This window comes from Manacus vitellinus, unplaced genomic scaffold (assembly GCF_001715985.3).
Source record: "Manacus vitellinus isolate BGI_N305 unplaced genomic scaffold, ASM171598v3 scaffold_14_pilon, whole genome shotgun sequence".
NCBI lineage: Eukaryota > Metazoa > Chordata > Aves > Passeriformes > Pipridae > Manacus > Manacus vitellinus.
The window spans coordinates 12,457,944-12,478,676 of NW_021939063.1; the positions used below are offsets into that span (position 1 = coordinate 12,457,944).

At 45.3% G+C, this 20,733-nt stretch overlaps 1 protein-coding gene across 2 annotated transcripts in view; it reads right to left on the reverse strand.

Annotated features, from left to right (window-relative positions):
* FLNB (filamin B) overlaps positions 1 to 20,733 on the reverse strand; it is a 71,674-nt gene that overhangs the window by 18,180 nt on the left and 32,761 nt on the right. For both annotated transcript variants that reach the window (XM_018068485.3, XM_018068484.2), the window contains exons 9-29: positions 19,390 to 19,527; positions 18,072 to 18,198; positions 17,384 to 17,520; positions 16,809 to 17,002; positions 16,375 to 16,488; positions 15,718 to 15,861; positions 15,257 to 15,380; positions 14,833 to 14,993; positions 14,155 to 14,245; positions 13,733 to 13,902; positions 11,428 to 11,545; positions 10,473 to 10,735; positions 9,258 to 9,855; positions 8,857 to 9,030; positions 8,299 to 8,461; positions 7,745 to 7,905; positions 6,833 to 7,000; positions 5,199 to 5,322; positions 4,773 to 4,929; positions 3,040 to 3,229; positions 940 to 1,187 (exon numbers count right to left, since the gene is read on the reverse strand). In XM_018068485.3, the coding sequence (XP_017923974.2) occupies positions 940 to 1,187; positions 3,040 to 3,229; positions 4,773 to 4,929; positions 5,199 to 5,322; positions 6,833 to 7,000; positions 7,745 to 7,905; positions 8,299 to 8,461; positions 8,857 to 9,030; positions 9,258 to 9,855; positions 10,473 to 10,735; positions 11,428 to 11,545; positions 13,733 to 13,902; positions 14,155 to 14,245; positions 14,833 to 14,993; positions 15,257 to 15,380; positions 15,718 to 15,861; positions 16,375 to 16,488; positions 16,809 to 17,002; positions 17,384 to 17,520; positions 18,072 to 18,198; positions 19,390 to 19,527 (3,764 nt within the window). The remainder of the gene's footprint in view (positions 1 to 939; positions 1,188 to 3,039; positions 3,230 to 4,772; positions 4,930 to 5,198; positions 5,323 to 6,832; positions 7,001 to 7,744; positions 7,906 to 8,298; positions 8,462 to 8,856; positions 9,031 to 9,257; positions 9,856 to 10,472; positions 10,736 to 11,427; positions 11,546 to 13,732; positions 13,903 to 14,154; positions 14,246 to 14,832; positions 14,994 to 15,256; positions 15,381 to 15,717; positions 15,862 to 16,374; positions 16,489 to 16,808; positions 17,003 to 17,383; positions 17,521 to 18,071; positions 18,199 to 19,389; positions 19,528 to 20,733) is intronic.

A 20,733-nucleotide genomic window follows, 5' to 3' on the forward strand; every position in this document is an offset into this window, starting at 1 on the left:
GTGTTCTGTGTTCCCAGCTGAGACACCCAAGTCAAACATGTACTCTGTCACTAGGAAGTGGGAATTCTGGCTGGTCGGGAGTGCGCTCCCTGACCTCGAGAGGCATTTCCTGTGGCAACCTTTGAGCAGAGACCAAGGGAGTCACTTTTCTCAAGGAAATCTTCAGACACCCATAGCAATCTGCCAGGGTGACAGGCAGGACGACCCAGCCCCAAGGACTCGTGAGCTCCATCCACACTCAGCACAAGTACTGTCCTGTGGTTTCACAGACTGACATGTACCGGAGGCTGCTTTAGCTGAGATTACAAGACCAGGAATTGTTTTGCCAACATGGAGAGCTGTTCTTCACATGAAGAGCTTCTGTGAGCCCTGAGAGGCACCTAGTCTGCTTCTCAGGGGGCTGGGGTTTTGTTTGCTAAATGTGCTGACGTACTGCACATTGGAAGGAAGATAATTAGAAAGAGGAGGAATTTGGCTATAACAGTTTAACTAGCACTTGCAAATAATTTTAAAGTGTGAGCTAACAGTCTACTTCCCTGGGATCTGTCAGCAGACCATTCCTTATTTTGGGGTCAACTTAATAAAGAGTAAGAGACAGAGAAAGCAGAGCTTTGTATCTGACAATGGCTAAAGTAATTAGTTGTAGAAGCTGATTACAACCACCCTTACATCATTTAGAAAAAGAACTACATGGTCAGGAAATGAAAAACAAATTTCTCCAGAGAAGCCAAGTCTTCATCCTCTGATGGCTTCTATCCCGCTTCACTTAACTGTATTGCCTGCTCAAAATAAGCTCTGCAAGTAACAAGGATTCATTAGTTCCTGCTAGCCTAATAAATGTCTGAGCAAACATTTACACACAGAGTTAAACCTATCACTAAATAAAACATGGCAGCAGGAATCCGAGTGGGAGGTACTTCTGGAGCAGAGCTGGCTTACCATGACGGTGAAAGGACTGTTGGGAATGTCCACCCCACCAAAGCGGACATAAATCACATAGGTTCCTGGTTTGGCAGCAGTGTAGAAGATATCGTAAGTCCCGTCCTCATTTTCAACAACATCTGCTTCAGCTTCTGTCCCATCTGGCGTGAGGACGGTGCACGTCACTTTTCCCTTCCCTGCTGATTTGGCGTCTACCACAAAACCAACCTCCTCACCAGTCTTCACAGTGGGTGCAATTCCAGGACCTACAAGGCAATTTTCATTTCAGAAAGCATTCAGAGGACAGTTTTCCCAGGAAGGCTCCCTGCAAGGCGCCTGGGGAGCACAGCACCAAGATGCTGGTCCCAGGGACCTACAGATGTGGTTTTGGGAGCAGATGTATGACAAGGGATATTCATAAAATCGGTCAGCACAGCGGCATGCAAGAGCTGGCTACTAGCTTTCCTCCTCCTCTGCAATCAGAAAGGCTGGATGAGAACAGAGGGGAAAAAAGCTAAGTTTGAAGAAAGCAATGCCTTAACCCATACTCTTATCATCATACTCCTTCATGCAGAGCCAAAGGCATTTTATTCTGCCCAGCCAGCAACTCAGCTGCACTGCTTTAACATAAACCTCCCTGTATAAGCAGCTATAAAAGGACACAGTAGCAGCCATGGCCATGTTTCCTCCACCATGAACCACAAACGATTTTCCACTGTTCTGCCACACATCCAAAAAAAAGAAAATCATGCAACAATGCCCAAATTGTAGCTATCAGATCCAGCTTGAAGAACACTGTGTTTAAATGAGAACTATTATGTCTTATTTGCAGTACGTATTGAACATTCCTGCTTCTGACCGGCACTTGTTACCAGGTAAACAGCTCCTTTTCAAGTGGCAATGAACCTGCTGGTTTAATACCTTGGCACTATTCCAGCATCTACTCCTACCTGCAGCAATTGTATTTCAGCTTTACAGCACAGAATCAGAAGCACTTCTTGGAAAGGGAAAATTTTAGCCGGCATCTGACAGTAATCTCCAGCTCAGTTACTTTGAATAGGTAGTCACTTGAATTACTTGGAAGAGTATCAGATTCACCCATTAAGGCATCTTTTTTGTGAAGTAAAGGGAATCCCTCTCTTTTTTTCCCCATTGTGTCAGGAATGTATTTCTGTTTAAGACTACTAGCAGCCAGCTCCTGGAAAGGCATCAGGTGCACTCAAACTGCACAATGGCCAGGACCAGCACAATGCCTAGACTCTCTCACAGAACTACAACAGATTAAGTTTCCCTGTTAAATTTGGCCTTGCCTAGTTTATTTCTTTATTCTAAAATCAGTGGCATTCTTGTAACTAGTTCCTGCCACTTCTGCTCCCTGCCACAACCTCCTGGGAGGTGGTACTGTGCTGCAGTGACCAGCCCAAAGCCATGTGATGAACATCCATCCTGAGAACAAGTGAGGGACAAAGCCATAAGGGTGCTCCTGTAGCAACAAATTTGGAGTCCTCCCCCTACACCAAGGCATTGATTTTTGAGGCAATGATTTTTCGAGTCATAGCAATGTCTTATCTTCAGGTTCTCCCCTTGCACTCACCCTTCCCAAAAGCCTGTTCAGACCCTGGTTAACCTTGAACAGACAGAAAAGCAGCAGAAACCTCCACTAATCATACCCAGCCTGAACAGGATTTGCTAACATAGAAGCACACACTACTTACATCCTCAGAATTAATTTTGTTCTTGCTTGGAATGAAAAGCTTCTTGCAACATTCACAGTGAAAGGAGCATGATGCAGTGGGGACACACACAGATGTGTTATTTTTAAATCAACCTCACTGCAGTTCTCAGCAGGATTTATCTATGCCAAAATAAGCATCAGACTTTGGTTGCATCTGGCTGTTTATGACAGCCCAGGTTGGATAGATTTTGCTAGAGGTTGCAAGAGATTCCTGCTCACCTGCAGGGCGGACACTTCTTTGTCTTTAGGAAAACCCTTTCTTGTAAGAGCCGCCAGATTACAGAAGTCTCTAGCATGTCTTCTACACATCAACTGTACCATGCTCAAAAGGCACCTTTACACCCAGCACAAACAACTGCAACAGAGAGGGGCCAAACACTCACCTGTGGCCAAACACTTGCTGGCATCCCCAGATGGAGATGCCCGGATCCGATAGGGAGAGGATGGGATATCATCTCCACCATACTTAACACCAATCGTGTAGCGGCCCGTTTTGTCAGGGACATAGGTGACTGTGTAAGTGCCATCCTTGTTGTCATGAATGTCCACTCTCTTGGGTTTGCCCTCTTGGTCCTGAGGAATGCACACCAGAAGATTTATGCACTGGAAAGTTAGTTTTGAATTCCTCTAGTAGGGCAACAAATATATATTTATATAGTCTGAAACAGATACAGAACTGCAGCTTTTTGAGGTTTAAATATATTTTACTCAAAGACTAGTACCAGCAATAGATTACTGGGAGTAGAAAGGTATCAGACCACTATAAAACAATTGGTGCTACCATCAACTACCCTTTGTTTGATACAAGAATGTTTATAAGATAACTGTAAGAAGTTTCAGGCTTCACTGTTATATCACTGCTGGAAATGAAGAATGCTTCCCAGGTCCCTGAGGCAGAGATGGGGAGCCAGACTGTGCAGCTCCATCCTGAGTAAGCACTGGGTAGCCTTGGGCAGCTGCTCCCTGAAAGGTCTGAGGGCAGGGGGAAGCATTACTGGAGTCTGCTGTCTCCTGCATGAGGTATCCAGCTGCTGGCACACTGCAAAGTCTACAGTTAAAAGTAGGTCTATGCAGTCACTTCAACTACCATTTCTCACCAGCTGCAAAGCACAAAGCATTTTAGAAAGTCTTCCAAGCCTGCTTACGGGGAACCACATGTTGACTCCATTTTGTATTTTACGACTTAACACTGCCTGGGGTACAGTATAAGCCTGTAAAGGACTTGAGATTTAGGTACAGCACAGAAGAGCTTACTTCTTTCAGGAAGGCTTGTGAAACTTTTGACATTCAACAGCTCAGAACAAGAAGCAAACAAATGTTGCCAGGAGGATCACCTATGCATTTCCACCATGCAGGGCTTGTGGAACTTGATTTTTCAAAGCCACAGCCAGGCTGGGAGCTCTGATAAGCATTTTGGCTTTAAGGCCACACATGCATGCCAGAATAATGGCAACTGCTTTGCTGCATCTGAACAGACATTGAGACAGCACAGGAGCAAGAATGCAGGAGGGCAAGTACAACCAGTCATGCCATGACCTAGGCATGCCAGAGCTGAGCTATGTGCTTTATGGTCCACTAACCAGAGACCTTTTTGTGAGGCCACAGAGTCCAGGCACCAGAAACTTCAGGAAGAGCAATAACAAAGCCAAATAAAAACATTCCTGCAGTATCTCCTTAAGCAGCCTATGACTTCTGGCAACCTTGAGGGAGACTTGTGTTTTAATTTATCATAATGTCATGCTCAGCATGGATGTTATCTCATGGCCTTGCTGAACTGCACTGCTAGAAGGTTGTCTCCATTTCAAATGCCAGTATTTTCATAATCTTACAAGAAACTGTTTATCTCATTTTGGGCATTTGCAGAGTGTAAGGTTAAACAAGAGCCAAATATAGCATGGCTAATGATTTTAAGACAGAAGTTTCATAAAAGCAGTCTCAAGAGCTTCACAAACAGGGTGCAAGACTTTCTTGTACCAGACCTTAGGGTCCAGCCAGCAGCCCAGTCTCCAGAACACTGGGTATGTCGGGGTAAAGCTGTGGACAGTTCTGATGGGAGAGACTCCTGCCCACCTGGAACAACACGTTTCCAGTCCTGCATGGTTTTGTAGTTACTTACAGTGATCTGTACAGCCAGAAGTCCCTGCCCAGCATCCTTAGCATCCACAGCAAACTCCACAGGCAGGCTGGCTAGAATGCCATAGGAACTGAGCCCTGGTCCACTCGCCGTCACCTTACTGGCATCATATGTAGGAAGCACCTTCACCTTGAAGGGACTTAAAGAGAAACCCATTATTGCCCCCTCCTCCCCAGTCAGTGGCTGGCAGCTGCTGCAGTACACACTCAGGTGCAAATACACCTCCCCAACGGTGTCTGCTGTAGGTGCAGCAGGCTCAAACCACCACTGAACCCAGAAGTTGTGCAAGGAGCTGCACTGGTTAAGTAGAAAGGAGCACAGCTAGTCCTTAAATGGTGCTCATGTGCTGGGAGAGCACAACTGAATCATTAAATCTTCAGTTCACCAAAGCTTATCTCACCACCTTACCTTCGAGGAATATCTTCATCAGCATATTTGACAGAGATCAGGTAGGGTCCCTCCTGCATAGGGGTGTACACCACCGTGTGGGTGCCATCTCCATTGTCTACCACATTAACAGGCCCCACAACTCCTAAAAAAAAAACAACCATATGATTTTCTCAGTTCCACTGTCAAAACCCAGTTCCTCACCAGCCATTTACTGCACAAAGCTCCAAGATGTACTGCTTATTTACAGTTTGCAACAAGCTAAATTTAAATTCTTTTATTTTTTTGAAGGAAGGCAACAGGCATAGATCAGTGATCAGTTTCCCTAATTTTGCATTCAAAGCCATTGACTTGTAATAGATTTGTTATTCACCACTCTCTGGGCTCCCATCTTCTCTCTCTAAACAAAAGCTAGCATGAAAAACCAGAGCTCTGCCTTTCTGTACAGTCCAGGTCAAGAGCAATTGCTAACAGTGCATGAAAGATCTTTCAAGACAGAAAATGAGTAATAGTTATAATTGTCTGAACTGTCATTTATAAGATTACACACTGTTACTGGGATTCACTGCACAGAACTGAGCCCTAAAGCCAGTTGGTGTGTAGCATTCACCAACCCAGTCTTTCACAATCAGGAGTTTGGAAAGGTAGGCTTGCTGCCTAGGCAGGACTGCCCTGCAAGCTGCCAGAGTCCTAAGAAAGCAGGATCAATTATTTCAATTTGCATTAAGCTAAATCTACAACAGATTACGCGACATATCAGTTCAGATCAACACACAAAGCAGTCTACAATTACAAGTTGGCTTTAAAACATAGGAAGGATTAGCAGTAAAGCAAGCACAAAAGAAACCTATATAGTTGCCATGCGAAGCCTAAAAGCAACACCGTTGGTTCCCACTCCCTCCTCCAGATGATTCTTGCTGTTGCCAATTGGATTTCCGAGAGCCAAAATTGCCAGTAGCTAGTGAGAGTTCAAACCTGTCTCAGTGTCACCCTTTGGACCACCTTTAAAGAAATCCGAAATTGCTTTCAGTGGGGAACGCCATCCCTCGGAATTCGTCTCATCCGCTAGAATTAAATGAGTGTTACCTGAGGGGCACCTGCACAAAGGGACCTGACACTCCAATGGGGAAGCAGCTCTTGCCTCCTAACAAGGTGAGACTTGCAGCCAACAGGTATTCACTGCCAAGATACTGTGCCACTGAGACACAACTTTCTAGGTTAATGCAAACATCACTAACGCTGTCACTCGAGGGCCATGTTGCTCTCTGGGCACCACTGAGCAGTTCCACCATGATTCAGAGACTTCTGCAACCCAGTTACACAGGTTTCCCAAGGCACTGCATATTAGACTTTGGATTTACTCTTTTATGTCTAAAACTAAGCCACAAATGTTCACCAGTGACGGTTACTCACATCACTTCTCCCATTCTCAAGATTAAGCTAAAGCCATCAAAGGCATTGTCCACAGCACCACTACCTAGGACACAGCTCTCCTTTCACAGCATGACACAAGGGTCAGCTATCCTGTTCACAGATGAACAGGAACAGAGAGAAATGCCCATTCAAGTGGCATTACCATCTTTGCAAGCAGGGCCATGTTACCAACCCAAACACAGAGAAGGGGCCACAGCCAGATGGAGTACTTCGGTTCTTACCTCTGGGTCCTGTCACCACCACCTCGAGGGGTGCTACTCCTGCCTTGCTGGCATCTACAGTGAAGGACTGTGGGATTTTAGCTCGAACAGCTGTTCCCAGACCTGGTCCTGCTATCTTCACCTTGCTGGGATCCACAACATCCTTCACAGGAACCTTGAAAGGACTGCCTGGAAGTCGACACAGCAAGTGTTAAACACCAGAGTTAACAGTTACAGAGAACAAATTGAAAAAGGTCTTTTTTCCCTATTTTTCCTTGGGCTTTTTTATTACTATCATTCAGCCACAGGCATGACTGACAACCCCACAGCCTCCACATTGCTCCTTTGCTTCTGCAAAAGCCAGAAGCATAAGGATGGTGCTTCTACATTTTCACTGTTTATTCAACAATTCAGTTGTGAACCGTCTACTCCTCACACCTCAGGAAAAAAAAAATAAACATGAAAGAAACCAGAAGTGCAAATGAAGCATCATGCAGGCACTTGTTTCCTTCATATTTTACCAAGTTCAGTACATCAACAAAGAGAATGGGACCAACAGGAAGCATCCAGTCCAAATGCATGCACAGGTAAACACAGAGTTTAATATAATCCCCATGACAGGCTGACCCTCTTATTGCAGAACAGGATCTTGAAGACACCCAAATACCAAAGGGTTATTTTCATGACCTGAAGTCTTATACACCACTTGTGCATAAAACCAGTTATTTGTCAAGGGTTAGTGTCCCCTTCCCTGTCCCACTCATCTGTACCCACTTGAGCAAATGCCACTGCTTTTTATGCCTGAATTCCCAGGAAAAGCAGAAAGACAAAATCACATCAACATCCCACAGTATAAGGGATATGCAGCCAATGCATTGAGCCCTCAGTTTGGCTTCTTCCCTTTTCTGACAGCCACTGAGCAAGAGTTCTTACCAGGAATATGCTCTCCCCCATACGTGATGTTAACATCATAATCTCCTGGAACATAAGGAATATACTCGGCACTGCAGCTCCCATCTTTGTTATCTTTACAGCTGATTTTAGATTCTGAAGGTCCCTCAACAGTTATTCCAAGGCCACCAATTCCTGCCCCTCTGCAAGACAGAAACACACGCTGTTAGAATTAACTGCTTCAAACAGCAGCTTTACTGCTTTCACATGCTCTGGCTGCATTTTCATCCTTTTTGGAAATGCAGTAACCTGACTTCTGATGTCCAGCCTTCAGTGTGCACTGGCATGGAAAGCTGTTCAGACTGCCTCACTCACATTTTCCTAGAATTTTATCCTCAACAACTATCGACCCCTAATGTCTAACGTCTGCAGAGTAGAGTGCTCAGCAGATGATGAGGTAGCATACACAGTTACCAGATGGACACAGCTTGGCCTCTTTATAAATATTTGTACTGAGTTTAGCATCCTGCATTGCACACATCACTGCACTCCTCCCTCCCTCAGACATTCCTTGAAGATCAAACAGGTTCAGTCACCTGGTGACAACTGAAAAGGGGTTTGGCTGATTTGTGAAAGCCTCTGTGAGTCCAGGTCCTTGTGCCTTCACACGTGATGGATGGCAGCCCTCTGTCACATTCACTCTGAAGGGGCTGTTTGGCACAGGTACATCATCATACGTTACGCTGACTGTGTGCGGACCTGTTAAGAGGAGGAAAACATGTTCTGAATTCCCTAAATACACTCATCACTTAACATCACTTCTACAAGATGCTACAGACCTAAATGTCGGTATATGAGTAAGAGTTTCCTTCTGCATTTCACAAGACTTCGCTAGTGTTTCATAACTAGAGACACTATCTACACTCTGTCCTTCTGAAGCCAAGTTACCATAAAAGTCAGTTTTTCAAGTTAAAATAGAGCTGCTTCCTGTAGAATTAGCTCCTCTACTGGTTAAACTCTTGCTAAGATGCCAACAAGTTACTGGCAGACCTCAGCAGTTTGCCAAATGAAAGTGGCAGAAGAGCCGCTTGCTCTTGGTTTTCCCCTTTCAAGTAAAAAAAAAAACAAAAAACCAACCCAAACCCAGAGGTTACCCTTTTCAAACGGCGTGTACTCTACTGAATATGTTCCATCAGCATTGTCTTGGATGAGACAGTCTGTGGGGGAGCCGGACGGGCTCGTGATCTGTGTCCTGATGTGGTCTCCACCGGCCTTCGTTAGAGGTCGAGCATCCACAGTGAACTCAGTTGTAGCTTCTCGGAAGACATCTGCAGGAAACATTTTCAAGAGTCACTTCATGAACTGCATATATTTCCAACGACCAAACATTTGGTGAAGCAGCACGATAAACAACTTGTTTGGGAACATAATGAGACTCCCCAGTCCTTCCCAGGGTCACCATGGAAATATGCAAGGCTTTTACAGTTTTCAGGGCCCAAAACACTCATAAACAACTGCAAGTCCTACAAACTCTGACAACAACAGTTATTCTCACCTTTTCCTTCCACTCCTGGCCCAAACACTTTAACTCTGCTTGTGTCCACAGCTGGCTCCACTTTGACCCGGGCTGGGAATTTAGGCACTTGCTCTCCTCCGTATCTCATCTTGATTGTGTACATGCCGGCCGAGAGCGGCACGTACGTAACAACGTAGGTCCCGTCCTTGTTATCATCGATCTGGACCTCGGCTTTGGAACCAGTATCTGACACCATGTCCACCCGCAGGTCCCCGGGACCTGCTTCCGTGCAGTCGACATTCAGCAGCCCTGCCTCACCTACTTTACCGCGCTCCAGACCTGGGCCTGTGGCAATGACTTTAGAGACATCAAACGGCATTTCTATGTCTGCCTTAAAGGGTGAGCCGGGAATGTGAACTTCTTCAAAGAGGATGTTTACAAAGTACTCTCCAGGCTTCATGGGCAGGTAGGAGACAGAGCAGGTTCCATCACCGTTGTCTGAGCATTCAATTTTAGCTTCACATGGGCCTTCTACTGTCAAACCCAAACCTCCAGTTCCTGCCCCTTTGGTATCTATTGTAAATTGGGCTGGTTTTCCAACGAGGCCCCCTCGAAGACCTGGACCATGAGCTTTTACCTAGAAGAGAATACGCAGTTTAGCTAAACTGCTTTTTCCATATAATTGCCAGAAGATTGCCTTGTTAGAGTTGTTTGTATGTGGGACTTGATTAACAAGCTCTTAAAAATATACAGAAAGCAATGTTTCCTTTGCCACTCATCCCAGTTTTACTGTAAAGTCGGTACCTCTCCTCCAAAGGGGTTTCTAGGCAAGGATATTTATACTCTCACCATAATTGTTTTTATATAGCCATGGGATATAAAAGGTGGAAATGTAAAAATATTTGATGGCTGTACACATTTTTTTCTTGAAATATATGTCCTTAGAAAAAAGTATCTTAATACAGTAGAGATTCTCATCAGGCCAACTTATATCAAATTAGGAGCAATACTTTTCTTTGCCACACTATGCAGGATGCTTGCAGTATTCTTGATTAGTTCAATGTTCTTATTCAAATACAGTCTTACAGGAATGACTTTAATGAGTCATGGAGGTTGCAAAAGGACTGACTGAGCACTCTTAGTAAGGATGTTCCTGGGTCTGGTTTGGCCAAAACCAAGCCAAGTCTCACGCAATAGCCCACAATTCAGTTTTCATCTAGCAGTTGTTGTCACAGCCCTGAACCATTCACTTACCTTGGAGGGGTCTGGAGGTAGCGTGGCCTCCACAGTATAGGGGCTCCCTGGGATTGGGTTGCCATCATAACTCACATCCACCATATACAGTCCTTCTTCCCGTGGGATGTATTTTGCAGTGCTGCACTCCTTACCCAGAACCGGTTCCACCAGACATGGCACAGCTTTTCTCATAGGACTGGAAATATTAACATCCAGTTTACCTTGCCCACCAGCTCCTTTGGTATCAATTACAAATTCCTGATCCTTCCCTACTTCCACTCCTGAAAAAGACAAAACCCATATTACATTACTTACTTAACATCAGACAGTGGCCCAAGAAATCTCCCATGCACATACCACTGAGGGAGCAGGCACTGGCAGAGCCCTGGGCAGTCTGCATCTCCCTGCAGTCATAAAAACCTCCCAAAGCCAAACAAAAAAACAAACGAATGCTTTGGTTAGCTACAAAGTTACAGGGCGTAACAAGTGTGTGTAAGACAGTATCAGGGCTCATTTCAGGAAAGCAACAATGTTTCACAGCCTTAAGTTCTTCCCCTTTTGGAAAACAAAAAGACACTATAAATGACACTGTGCATTGTACCAGTTTTATACATTTGAACAAACAGCCATCTAGCCCTGAAGAAAACAGATTTCATCAGTGGGTGCCCAGCTGGGTGAAGAGTCCAGCTCTGTTCACCACAAAGGACCAAACCACAACACATGTCCACATTGCTATGTAATCTTTGGGGGAAAAAAAAAATAAAAGTCTCAAATGAAATTCAGTCCTCAAGAGAACCAGCTAAGTTTCAGCGGCCAAGCTACAAAGTTGGAGCTGGTTGATTCCCAACTGTAGCAAGTTTAAAAGAAGATTGTTTTGCCCACTCCTGTTGCAGCAGCACATGTTGGCAATCACCCAGATTCAGGAGACACTTCAGAGGCAGGCTGTGGGGCTTTCCAGCCCACAGGTACTTACTGTTTTCGAGTCCATTGACTTTAACTTTGCTTAGGTCTAGCGGAGCAGCAACGCCCACAGTGAAAGGGCTTTTAGGGATGGGATCACCGCCGTAAGTTACCGAAACCTTCATTGGACCCTAGTTGGAGAATTTCTAAGTTAGCTCAGTTCCTCACTTCATACAGACACACTAACACCCAAACAGTACATAACCACTTCACCTAATCCATTTTAGCCAGCCACAGCCAAACTTATTCGTTTATGGACACTAAAGCTCTAACCCACTGCTGCCCTTCAAAGTATTAAATGGTTTTTATCTAATACAGGAAGAGAGAAAGAGACAGATCTTTCCAACATTTAATTAGATTATATTCAAGCAGCCTGGCAAAGGCTCCAGCTCAGGCTGGCTCCCACCCTCCCAGTGCTCAGACCCAACAGCTGAATGAATGTCCCAGTGCTCCAGACCAGGTATCCCCTTCCACTGCGTGGAGAGGCCTGGCCAAAGCCAAGACTGCAAAGAGGCTGTATTATTACAGCATCTGAAATACCGGGGGTTTAAGCTCTACAAGTCAGAAAGATTAATGCTCTTGTGTATTTTGGCTGGAACACTGCACAGCCATGGCAAGCTCCAGCCCACGATGTGTGCTCCTTTTATTCTCTCCTACCGCAGTCCATATTTTAGCTATATTCACTGTTTGCTTACTTTTCATTCTTGGCTGGTTCGGCTCCCAAGTGAAATAATTATGGATGTTTCATGCAAGCTAGTGAATAGCTTCCATGATTATTCTTGGTTGTTTTTAGAAAACATGCACCCGGGTAGCTGTAGCAACACCGCGAGATAGATAAGGCCGAATAAACAGCATTTAACCAAGGCTCCTCTGCAGTGACACAGCCCCTCAGGAATTTAACAACCTAGTCCATCCTTCCCCTATTCTGAAGGCTCCAGAGTCTCATTCATAAGTTACTGCTTAGGAACCTGAGAAAGACAGGGTCAGGAATGACCTATGTGCTCACAGCCCGGAGGGACAACAAGGCTACTCTAATTACTGAGCATTCTATTTTCATCTTCTTTGTTTAACCATTGCTTTCCTGCCGCTGTAATCTCCAAGTATCTCCTGTAAGTCCACAGCTCCTCCATGACCCAAGGCACTTCTCCAGATGGAAGACCAAGTAGGAAACCTGGTTTAGGCATCCTGGCTTGTTTCAACACTGCTTTTCAGGTGAAACACAGCAATCTGGTACTACTCACAAACACATGCATGAAGTACAGATGACTGTTCCCTTCTGCATACCAGCCCTGACCCAACAGGCCAAGGCCTCTCCAAACAGGCACACCAGCCACCTCCTGAGTTCATGCAACTGCTTTATCCAAAAACAAACGCTAGTTCTATGGTGCTTCCAAGAATGCTAATCCAGCATTATCAGCTAAATAATACTGCAGTCCTTCTTATCAGTCCCCTTTTATATAGCTCCATTCAAGAAAGCTGGTGCAGATGAGTAGTTCATTTGGCTGTTCAGCAGAACAAGAGCAGCAGAACACTGATCTCAGCACCACAGCATCCACATCTTCAGAATTATATGAGATTCGTGCATTCTGGAGTTTAGTGGCCCTTTGCAAACACACAAGCACAGCATGAGGAAAAATACTTCTAGTTATTAGTAGCTTCCACTTTCAGCTCTTTAATGATGTTGCTAAGGAATCATCAGCCTCTGAACCAAACGAGTCAGACTCAATTTTTTCCAATTTAAAGGCAAACCTTAAATGCAGACACATACTTTGGATGCATTTAATCTGCAGCCCAGCTTCCCTCTTCAGCAACAACTTGTTCACTTTCCTACTGGGAACTGGCACAGCATGACCCAAACTCTCTTCTTTTTATCCCTGCTCTGGTTTGCCCTTCAGTTCCTTTGACATCAGCAGCTTGCTGAGAGGCAGCACACCACAACCTCAGCTCTGCAGGACCACAGCAGCCCAGAGCAGCTGGGGTAGCAGCCAGCTCTGTTTCAGAGTCTGGAAAGGTTTGCCATCTTTCCTCTTCAACTGATAATGTATGGAATGATGATGTGAGCTGTATGCTAATGCTTCAATCACTCTCTTTTCCCCAGAAAAGAAAACAGTGGCAATCTATCGATAGCTACACCAGAAAATTGCATTATTGCTTTCCAATCCTAATTGTGCTGCAGGCTTTAGGGATCCTGGGGAACAGGACACCCTGGCAAGCCTTTCTTGCTTGTTCCTCTGTGCACAGGTACCATGAAGGGCGGTCACTGCACTATTAGCAACATGAGCTCTTCACTCTTGTACTGCTACATGAATCAGACCTACCTGCTGTATGGGAGTGTACCTAACAGTGTGGGAATAGTCATAGTTGTCAATGACATCCAGATCCACCACCGCCTCTCCCGGCACTGGGCTGCTGAACTGCACATCCAGTGGCGCTTTTCCAGCTCCCTTGGTGAACACAGTGAAATGAGTTGGTTTGCCATTTTCCACACCTGAAGAAAAATGTTAATTCTAATTTATGCAGAGCTCGCACACAGAAATTCTTCTCTAGAAGCTCAGTACCAATAAACCCCAGTCAAGCAAAGTGCCAAGGGAAAGGTGTCGTTTCCAATTGCCTGGCACCCCACCCTGCTGTATCCAGGACTGCATTGCTGCATTCCAGCAATGCTCAGCCAGGCAATGGTTACCCTGTGACAGCCCCTCACAGTCCAGTGCTGACCACACAACATCAACCCAACTCTCACCAGTTTTGTTCAGCCCAGGTCCTTCAGCTTTCACTTTGCTGGCATCGTGCGAGGGGTCCACTTTAACTCTAAATGGGCTGGCAGGAATTTCCTGCAACAGAAACACAGCTCTAAACATAAACAGGTCACTCTTCAGTAGCCAAAATTAGACAGATAGTAATTTTAAGATAATTTTGCTCCATTTCCAGTACCATTTTGAGTAGAATTTTGCCTCACTCAAACACTCTGAGTGGTATCATTCAAAGTCTAGCGCAAAGTTAACAGCTGGATGGTTTGTAGGGGCCTGTCGTAGGTTTATTCTGGCCCTTTTTTATTTTTAAGGAAAACTTTCCCCCCCATTTTCCTTGGAGAGTCACTTAGGTTTTTTATCCTTTAGAAAGCAGCTTTGTCCCATCACTGAGACCATACACTCAGTATTGCCAGTCCAACACGTCAGACACTTGAACTTCAATGTCCCCAGCCAACCCCTCTCATTTGTGTACATCCAAGTATTACAAAAGAAGTTTTAGTTTTTTTACACTGTTGAAGAAACAGTGACCAGACAAAGTGCATATGAGCTGACATGGAAGGGCCAGCAGTGAACTGCCGCAGCCAGCTGTGAACTGGCACGTGCTTGGTGATCAAAGAGCAGATAAACAGACTCTGGAAACATCAGGCTGCAAAACGAAGATTACAAACCTCTCCTGCAAAAAGCACTTTAATGGTGTAGCGCCCTGCGGCAGGCGGGGCGTATTTCACTGTGAATGTATCATTAGCATTGTGGATGATGTCGAAATCTATGTCCTCTTCCTCATCACTGACCACACGAGCATCACACTTAATTCCAACACTGACATCACCTAGGAAAAGCAAATGGAGGTTTTACTACTGGACAGCCCAGGCACTGCCAGCCAAATGGCCAGATCATTCCCATTTCCAGAAGTTGTTCAAGTCACCATGTTAACTGATGCAACAGATCAGATCACAATTCACTGCAATGTTCTGCTTCCCAAGGTTTTTCCATTAAACAAGGAAAACCAGATAGAACACTACATAATCCCCTCCCTTCTGTGTGTGGTACCTGTGGGTCTGATATCACAGCAACAGCCCAGCCTGCCTTTACCTTCTCCTGCATCCGTGCAGTCCACAGTGAAATGAGTTGGCTCATTTGCTTTCAGGCCAGTTCTCTCCACACCAGGTCCGAACACTTTCACTTTCTGAGGATGACTCCCTTGACCTATAAGGACCTACACAGATTCACAAGGGTCAGAATCACATATCTGTGTCATGCTCGAGATCACAGCCAAGTCAGAGCATTGCTTGGACAGAGGCTACAGGAAAACAGGACCAAGTGAATTGCCCCAAATCCCCCAGGCTGCAGCTGGGCTGACAGGATACCTCCATCATATAAGCTTGTGAAAACAAAGATTTATTCACGGGGATAGGTTTCTAAAAACAGAGCAGAAGGGCATACCTCCTTGAAGTTCACAGAAGGGTTTTATCATCATAGTTGTATGAGCAATTGGTTGTGAGCACAAATGTCTTACTTGGCTAGAACTAAGTACTATCCATCTCTGAACTTACCCTAAATGGGCTGTTGGGCACATTGGCTCCTCCCCAGACAACAGAAATTGTATGTTTGATTGGTTTAACTGGCACATATGAGCAGGCAAACACACCATCAGGCTTGCTCTTTATCTGGATATCAATAGGGTTTCCTTCTCCATCCTAAAAAGCAGTAATATAAGCAGAAGGTTCAGGTACTTCAAAAATATTTGCACAGTTTGAACAGCCTAAGACTGTTCCAAAATATGTCAGTTTTTTTTCCCCAGAACTGCAGCTCAGAAACACTGAAGAAACATGCAATTTACACTCCTGTAAGTCTTTCTCATCTAACACTCACTCATTCATTACACCATCCGACAACACATGAAATTCACAGGCTCAGAGACACTTCAGTGCTTTCAAATGACAACTCCAGGAAATTACACCTTGCTTTGCTGAGGAGACTCTAAAGTAAGGAAGCAAAGCCATGTTTTTCATGCACCACAGAGAAGTCACCTAGTCTTGAGTTAGGTTGTTGCCTGACTACATTACACAGATCAAAGCACGGAACTCTGAGTGAATTACACATGCCCAGAGTTAAGTGGTGTGTAAGCGAGTAGAAATACTTAAGGCACTTTCTCAACAGTATTAAAGCCCTTTTGTTGAAGTTTCACACAGCTGCCTTTGGCTTTTTACCTGTGCATACATCTTCAGAGGTGCTTTCCCAGCGTCCTTGGTTTCAACTGTGAACTCAGCAGGATTGTTCACTATACAGCCAGTCCTCTCCAGGCCTGGGCCATAGGCCTTCACCTAAAAAAGCACCTCAAGACTATTAGTTTGCAGTTCAGAAAGAGAAGCAAAACTAAGTGATATATTTATAAAAGACCTGCCCCCTCCACAAAACCCATGAAGCACAGGATACTACTTCAGCAAGTTTCCATTACATTAAATCAAAACCACAACAGTGTTATTAGAAAAAGCTGGGCAGTATCTGGCTGGAGCTTGGCAGATTCTGAGCTTTAAGCAGAGGCAGCTTAACAGTCAAGTCTGCTACTAGAATCCTTCAGAAACATCTCTACTGTAGTTACATCAAAGACATGCTATGCCACAGGTGAACTCTCATACACCACCTTATCCGAGTTGAAGTCTCCTGAAGCCGGTCGGATGAAGGCCATGTAAGGGCTGTCTTTTATGTCCTCATCATCACACATGATGTGCACAGCATATTCACCGGGCTCTTTGGGCCAATACTTCACATCACATGAGCCATCGTTCTTGTCATCACACTCAATTTTAGCCTGAGAAGGGCCTTCTATTGCAAAGCCTGAAAAAAGGAACAAGTAGTTTCCTCACATCAGGTTTGTGGTGGCTGCCAATTTAACAACACTTTCACAAATAGCTTTTTGTCAGCTATAACCATGCCTGATCTCTCCATCACCCTTCTTCAGCAATATGGGAGATAATCCATCATCCATCATTCCCTTTTCGATCTCATGCCACAAAAACAGACTAACACACACACCCCTTAACACACGTTCCTGTCTCTAGGACTTCCTTTGATACTCTGATAGATGTTTGTGTTTAGACCACAACATCTTAGAGATCTGGGGGTTTTTTACTGCTGGGAAAGCTATTGTTTCTCATGAGTTCTTTGCTAGCGTTGTAATACATACATATTTCAGACAAACTAAGTAAAGTAACAAACCAAGAGAGCCAACTTCTGTGCCAATGGACTCGACCACGAAGTCAGCCGATTTGCCCACAATTCCCTCGTGCAGCCCTGGCCCCCAGGCTCGCACTTTCTGAGGACCGGCTTCATGACCCACTTGAACTTCAAAGGGGCTACAAGATAAAAACAAAGCATAGTATTAGAAATGAGGACAAATATAACGTCTGTGTTTTTCCCCAGGCATTTTAATGAGGCTTTACATTGGATTTTCCAAATTAATAGATGCTACCATGTGGTGGCACGGTGCCCAGCAGAGTGTCTTTCTAGCAGAGAGGTCATCCAACCCATCATGTGCTTACATCTTGCACCACAAATCCTGAGTGTCAAATACTTGGCTTGCTCTGCTTGCTGTAGCCCTGGACACTAAAATAACAAATCCTTTCAAAAACACATAGTAAAGTCCGAGCTGCATGATCCACCAAGTTTTACTGGTTTTGTGTTCATGATTTTGGGTTTAGAAAGACTGATGCAAATCACCCTCCAGAGCTTTCTCAATATAAGCAGCTCCAGTCCTAAAACAGGCTGTAGATAAACTGTTACAACAGCCATTTGCCACTAACTCGTCCCCCCAGTTTTTTCAAAGGTCAGTGTTGCTTTAAATGTTCACCAACTACATAACCCACTGAAGGGCACAAAAATGCCCAAAAAGCTACTTCTAACTCACCTTTTTGGGATGTTGTGCCCACCCCATGTAATCGTGACAACATACTTCCCTGGGGTAGCTGGATAATATTCAAATGCATATACACCATCCATAAAGCCTTTTTGTTTCACCAACTCCTCCAAGCCCTCTGTTGAAAGATCAGTTCAGCATTAAACTTAACAGCTTCCATCCTGCTTTCAATTACTCAGACAAGTTCATGTTTTCTAGTATTTATTTTAGCTTGCAAGAATAAATTTCTTCCACCAAAAAAAAAAAAAAAAAAAGGTCAGGTTATAAGGGAAGTTAGTTCTAGCTGCCCTCTAGGACAAAGACAGCAAACACTTCCAGAAGAAATACAGCAGAAAGTATTTTAAGTTACCAGACTTAATAGGTTCCCTTGTGTTTTATTTTCTTAGTCTGCAGTATGATGCATGTCATATGTTAAAACAAAAAAGCTTAACATTTGTCAGACTTTGTAACCACAAATATGCAGGGAATGCCTACTTTTCATTTTCTTCAAGATGAAGAATTTAAGGAGAAAAGCTTAACACACTAAAATTTACATCGATACATCTGTTGCCTTTTTTCCCCCCAACGGCACAAAGCCGCACAGTCGGGGCTCTGTGCGTGTGGAGGAGGTGAAGGCAATACAATGCACCTTTTAGTGCAGTCCCAGCTGGGGGGAGGTGACTGGCTCTCGAGTACCACACAGGCACCGCAGCTCCCTGAAAGCAGCAGCACAGCCACTGCTGCTGGCAGCCTCACGAGTCAGCAGCCACTGCGCTCCCATTATCCCAGCCTGCCAGGCAGAGGGCCACATCCAGAGCTCAGGACACACCAAAGGACCTGAGGATGGATCCTGGCAGATGGTCTCCATGTTAGCTTACAGGTTCCCTTTCCTCCTCTGCTCATGTGCCCAAGCAGCCAGTGCCACCAGGACTGCTGCTTTGAGCCATTCCCAGCTTTATGAGAGCAGAATTTTCACCCTGCCACAGACTCTGGAGCGTGACTTGCTCCCACAAATCAGACGAAGATGCGGTGAGCATCCATAAAGCTTGGAGGCCATGGCAGGCAGATGCATGGATCTTCTCAGTTTTGCTAACTGATGCATGAAAATGGAAAGAACTAAAACCAGATGTTGTCTTACCCAGCCCTGCAGGTCAAAACCTTCACACTAGACACAAAGTACCAGAAAACCCTTCTGAAATTTGGCTTTTTATGATACAGATCCCATCAGTTCCATCAGGACACCATCTCCTGACCGCTCTTCCTTTTCCCAGGTTTTGATTCCCATTTTCTCCAGAACACATCCACAGCACAGATTCACCCCAACACTCACTTGGTCCCTTTATAGTCACTCCGAGGTCTCCGCTCCCCGCCGCTCTCGTATCAACCTTGAAGTCGGCCGTTTCCCTCATGCGGACGCCCTTGGGCTGCAGACCTCGACCGGTGGCACGGCATGCGTTGGGATTGCAGGCTGCAAGGCAATCCCAGCCATTAATACCGTCTTTGATTCTCAACATACAGGTAGCCTAGCCAGCCTGGAACAACCTTTACTTTAATGTTGACTCAGGGCAACCACAGCTTAGCTTTCAGCACAAGCTTTATGGTTATAGCATTAAGGCAGACAGACAGGAGTCTGCCCAGTCCCTGTCTATGCCTTATGGCTTTTGGGCAGTAGTGGTCAGTGCAGCCAGGCAACACTGACCCCCTACAGGGGCTGTTTTTTAGAACTATAGCAAACACTGAAGCCCTGTTGCTTTCCAATTCTATGCCAGTTATCAATACAAGACTCATACACAGCTATCACATACAGATAATTCACCACAGAGACAACCTTCCTGACGCCTTTTGTGTTGAGGCACACTGCGCTGTGGGGGGAAGGTTCCCTCTGCAGATAAGCCCCATTGAACAGTATTATTGTGCTGGTCTTTCAGAAGCACATGACTGGGATAACTGCTAGTAGCAAGGCTGAGTTTTTGCATGTGCTTCATTAAGAGATGTTGCATCAAACCCCCCCCTGCTTGCCGCAGCTCACACTTTCAAAGAAGCAAAGCCACCAAGCCCTCTGCAGACTGCAGCAGCCATGGGTAGGGGCAGAAGGTTACACATGGCTTAGGCTTATGCTTGGCTCCTTTACTCCAAGCGCTTCTCCAGGCCTGCAGAGTGGCTACAGAAGTACCACACACTTATGAACAGCTTTTGTCACACAGTCCCAGCTGTCATGAGGTCTTCAACACCATAGACCTGAAGGGTTTGAAGAGACTTACAGATAACCACAGCTTCCCAGCACTGTAAACTGAACATGCATTTTCCCAAAACACATCGTGCTTACAGCAGGAGCACAAGTCTGCCAAGCAACTCCTTAGGTTTTCCCTCACTAGGACAGCTCACCCCTGCAGCAGCCAACACCACTCAGTGTCCTACACCGGACAGAGTGAGCGAGGATCGTGTGCCATCTGCTAGCTCTGAAAGCTCAGTGGGAACACACAGGAGCGTGGCCGACGTGGAGCGGGAACAGCTTGCAAAGAGCTTACACAGCTGCATCAGGCAGCTTGTGGTTAAGCCAGTTTCACTGACTGGGTCACACACCGCTTCAGTTCGCTTGCAACTTTCCTCCCCAACCCCAGCAAAACCAAAAGCCCTTTTGGCTGGGACAAGCTGCAGGCTAGAAGCTTACAAA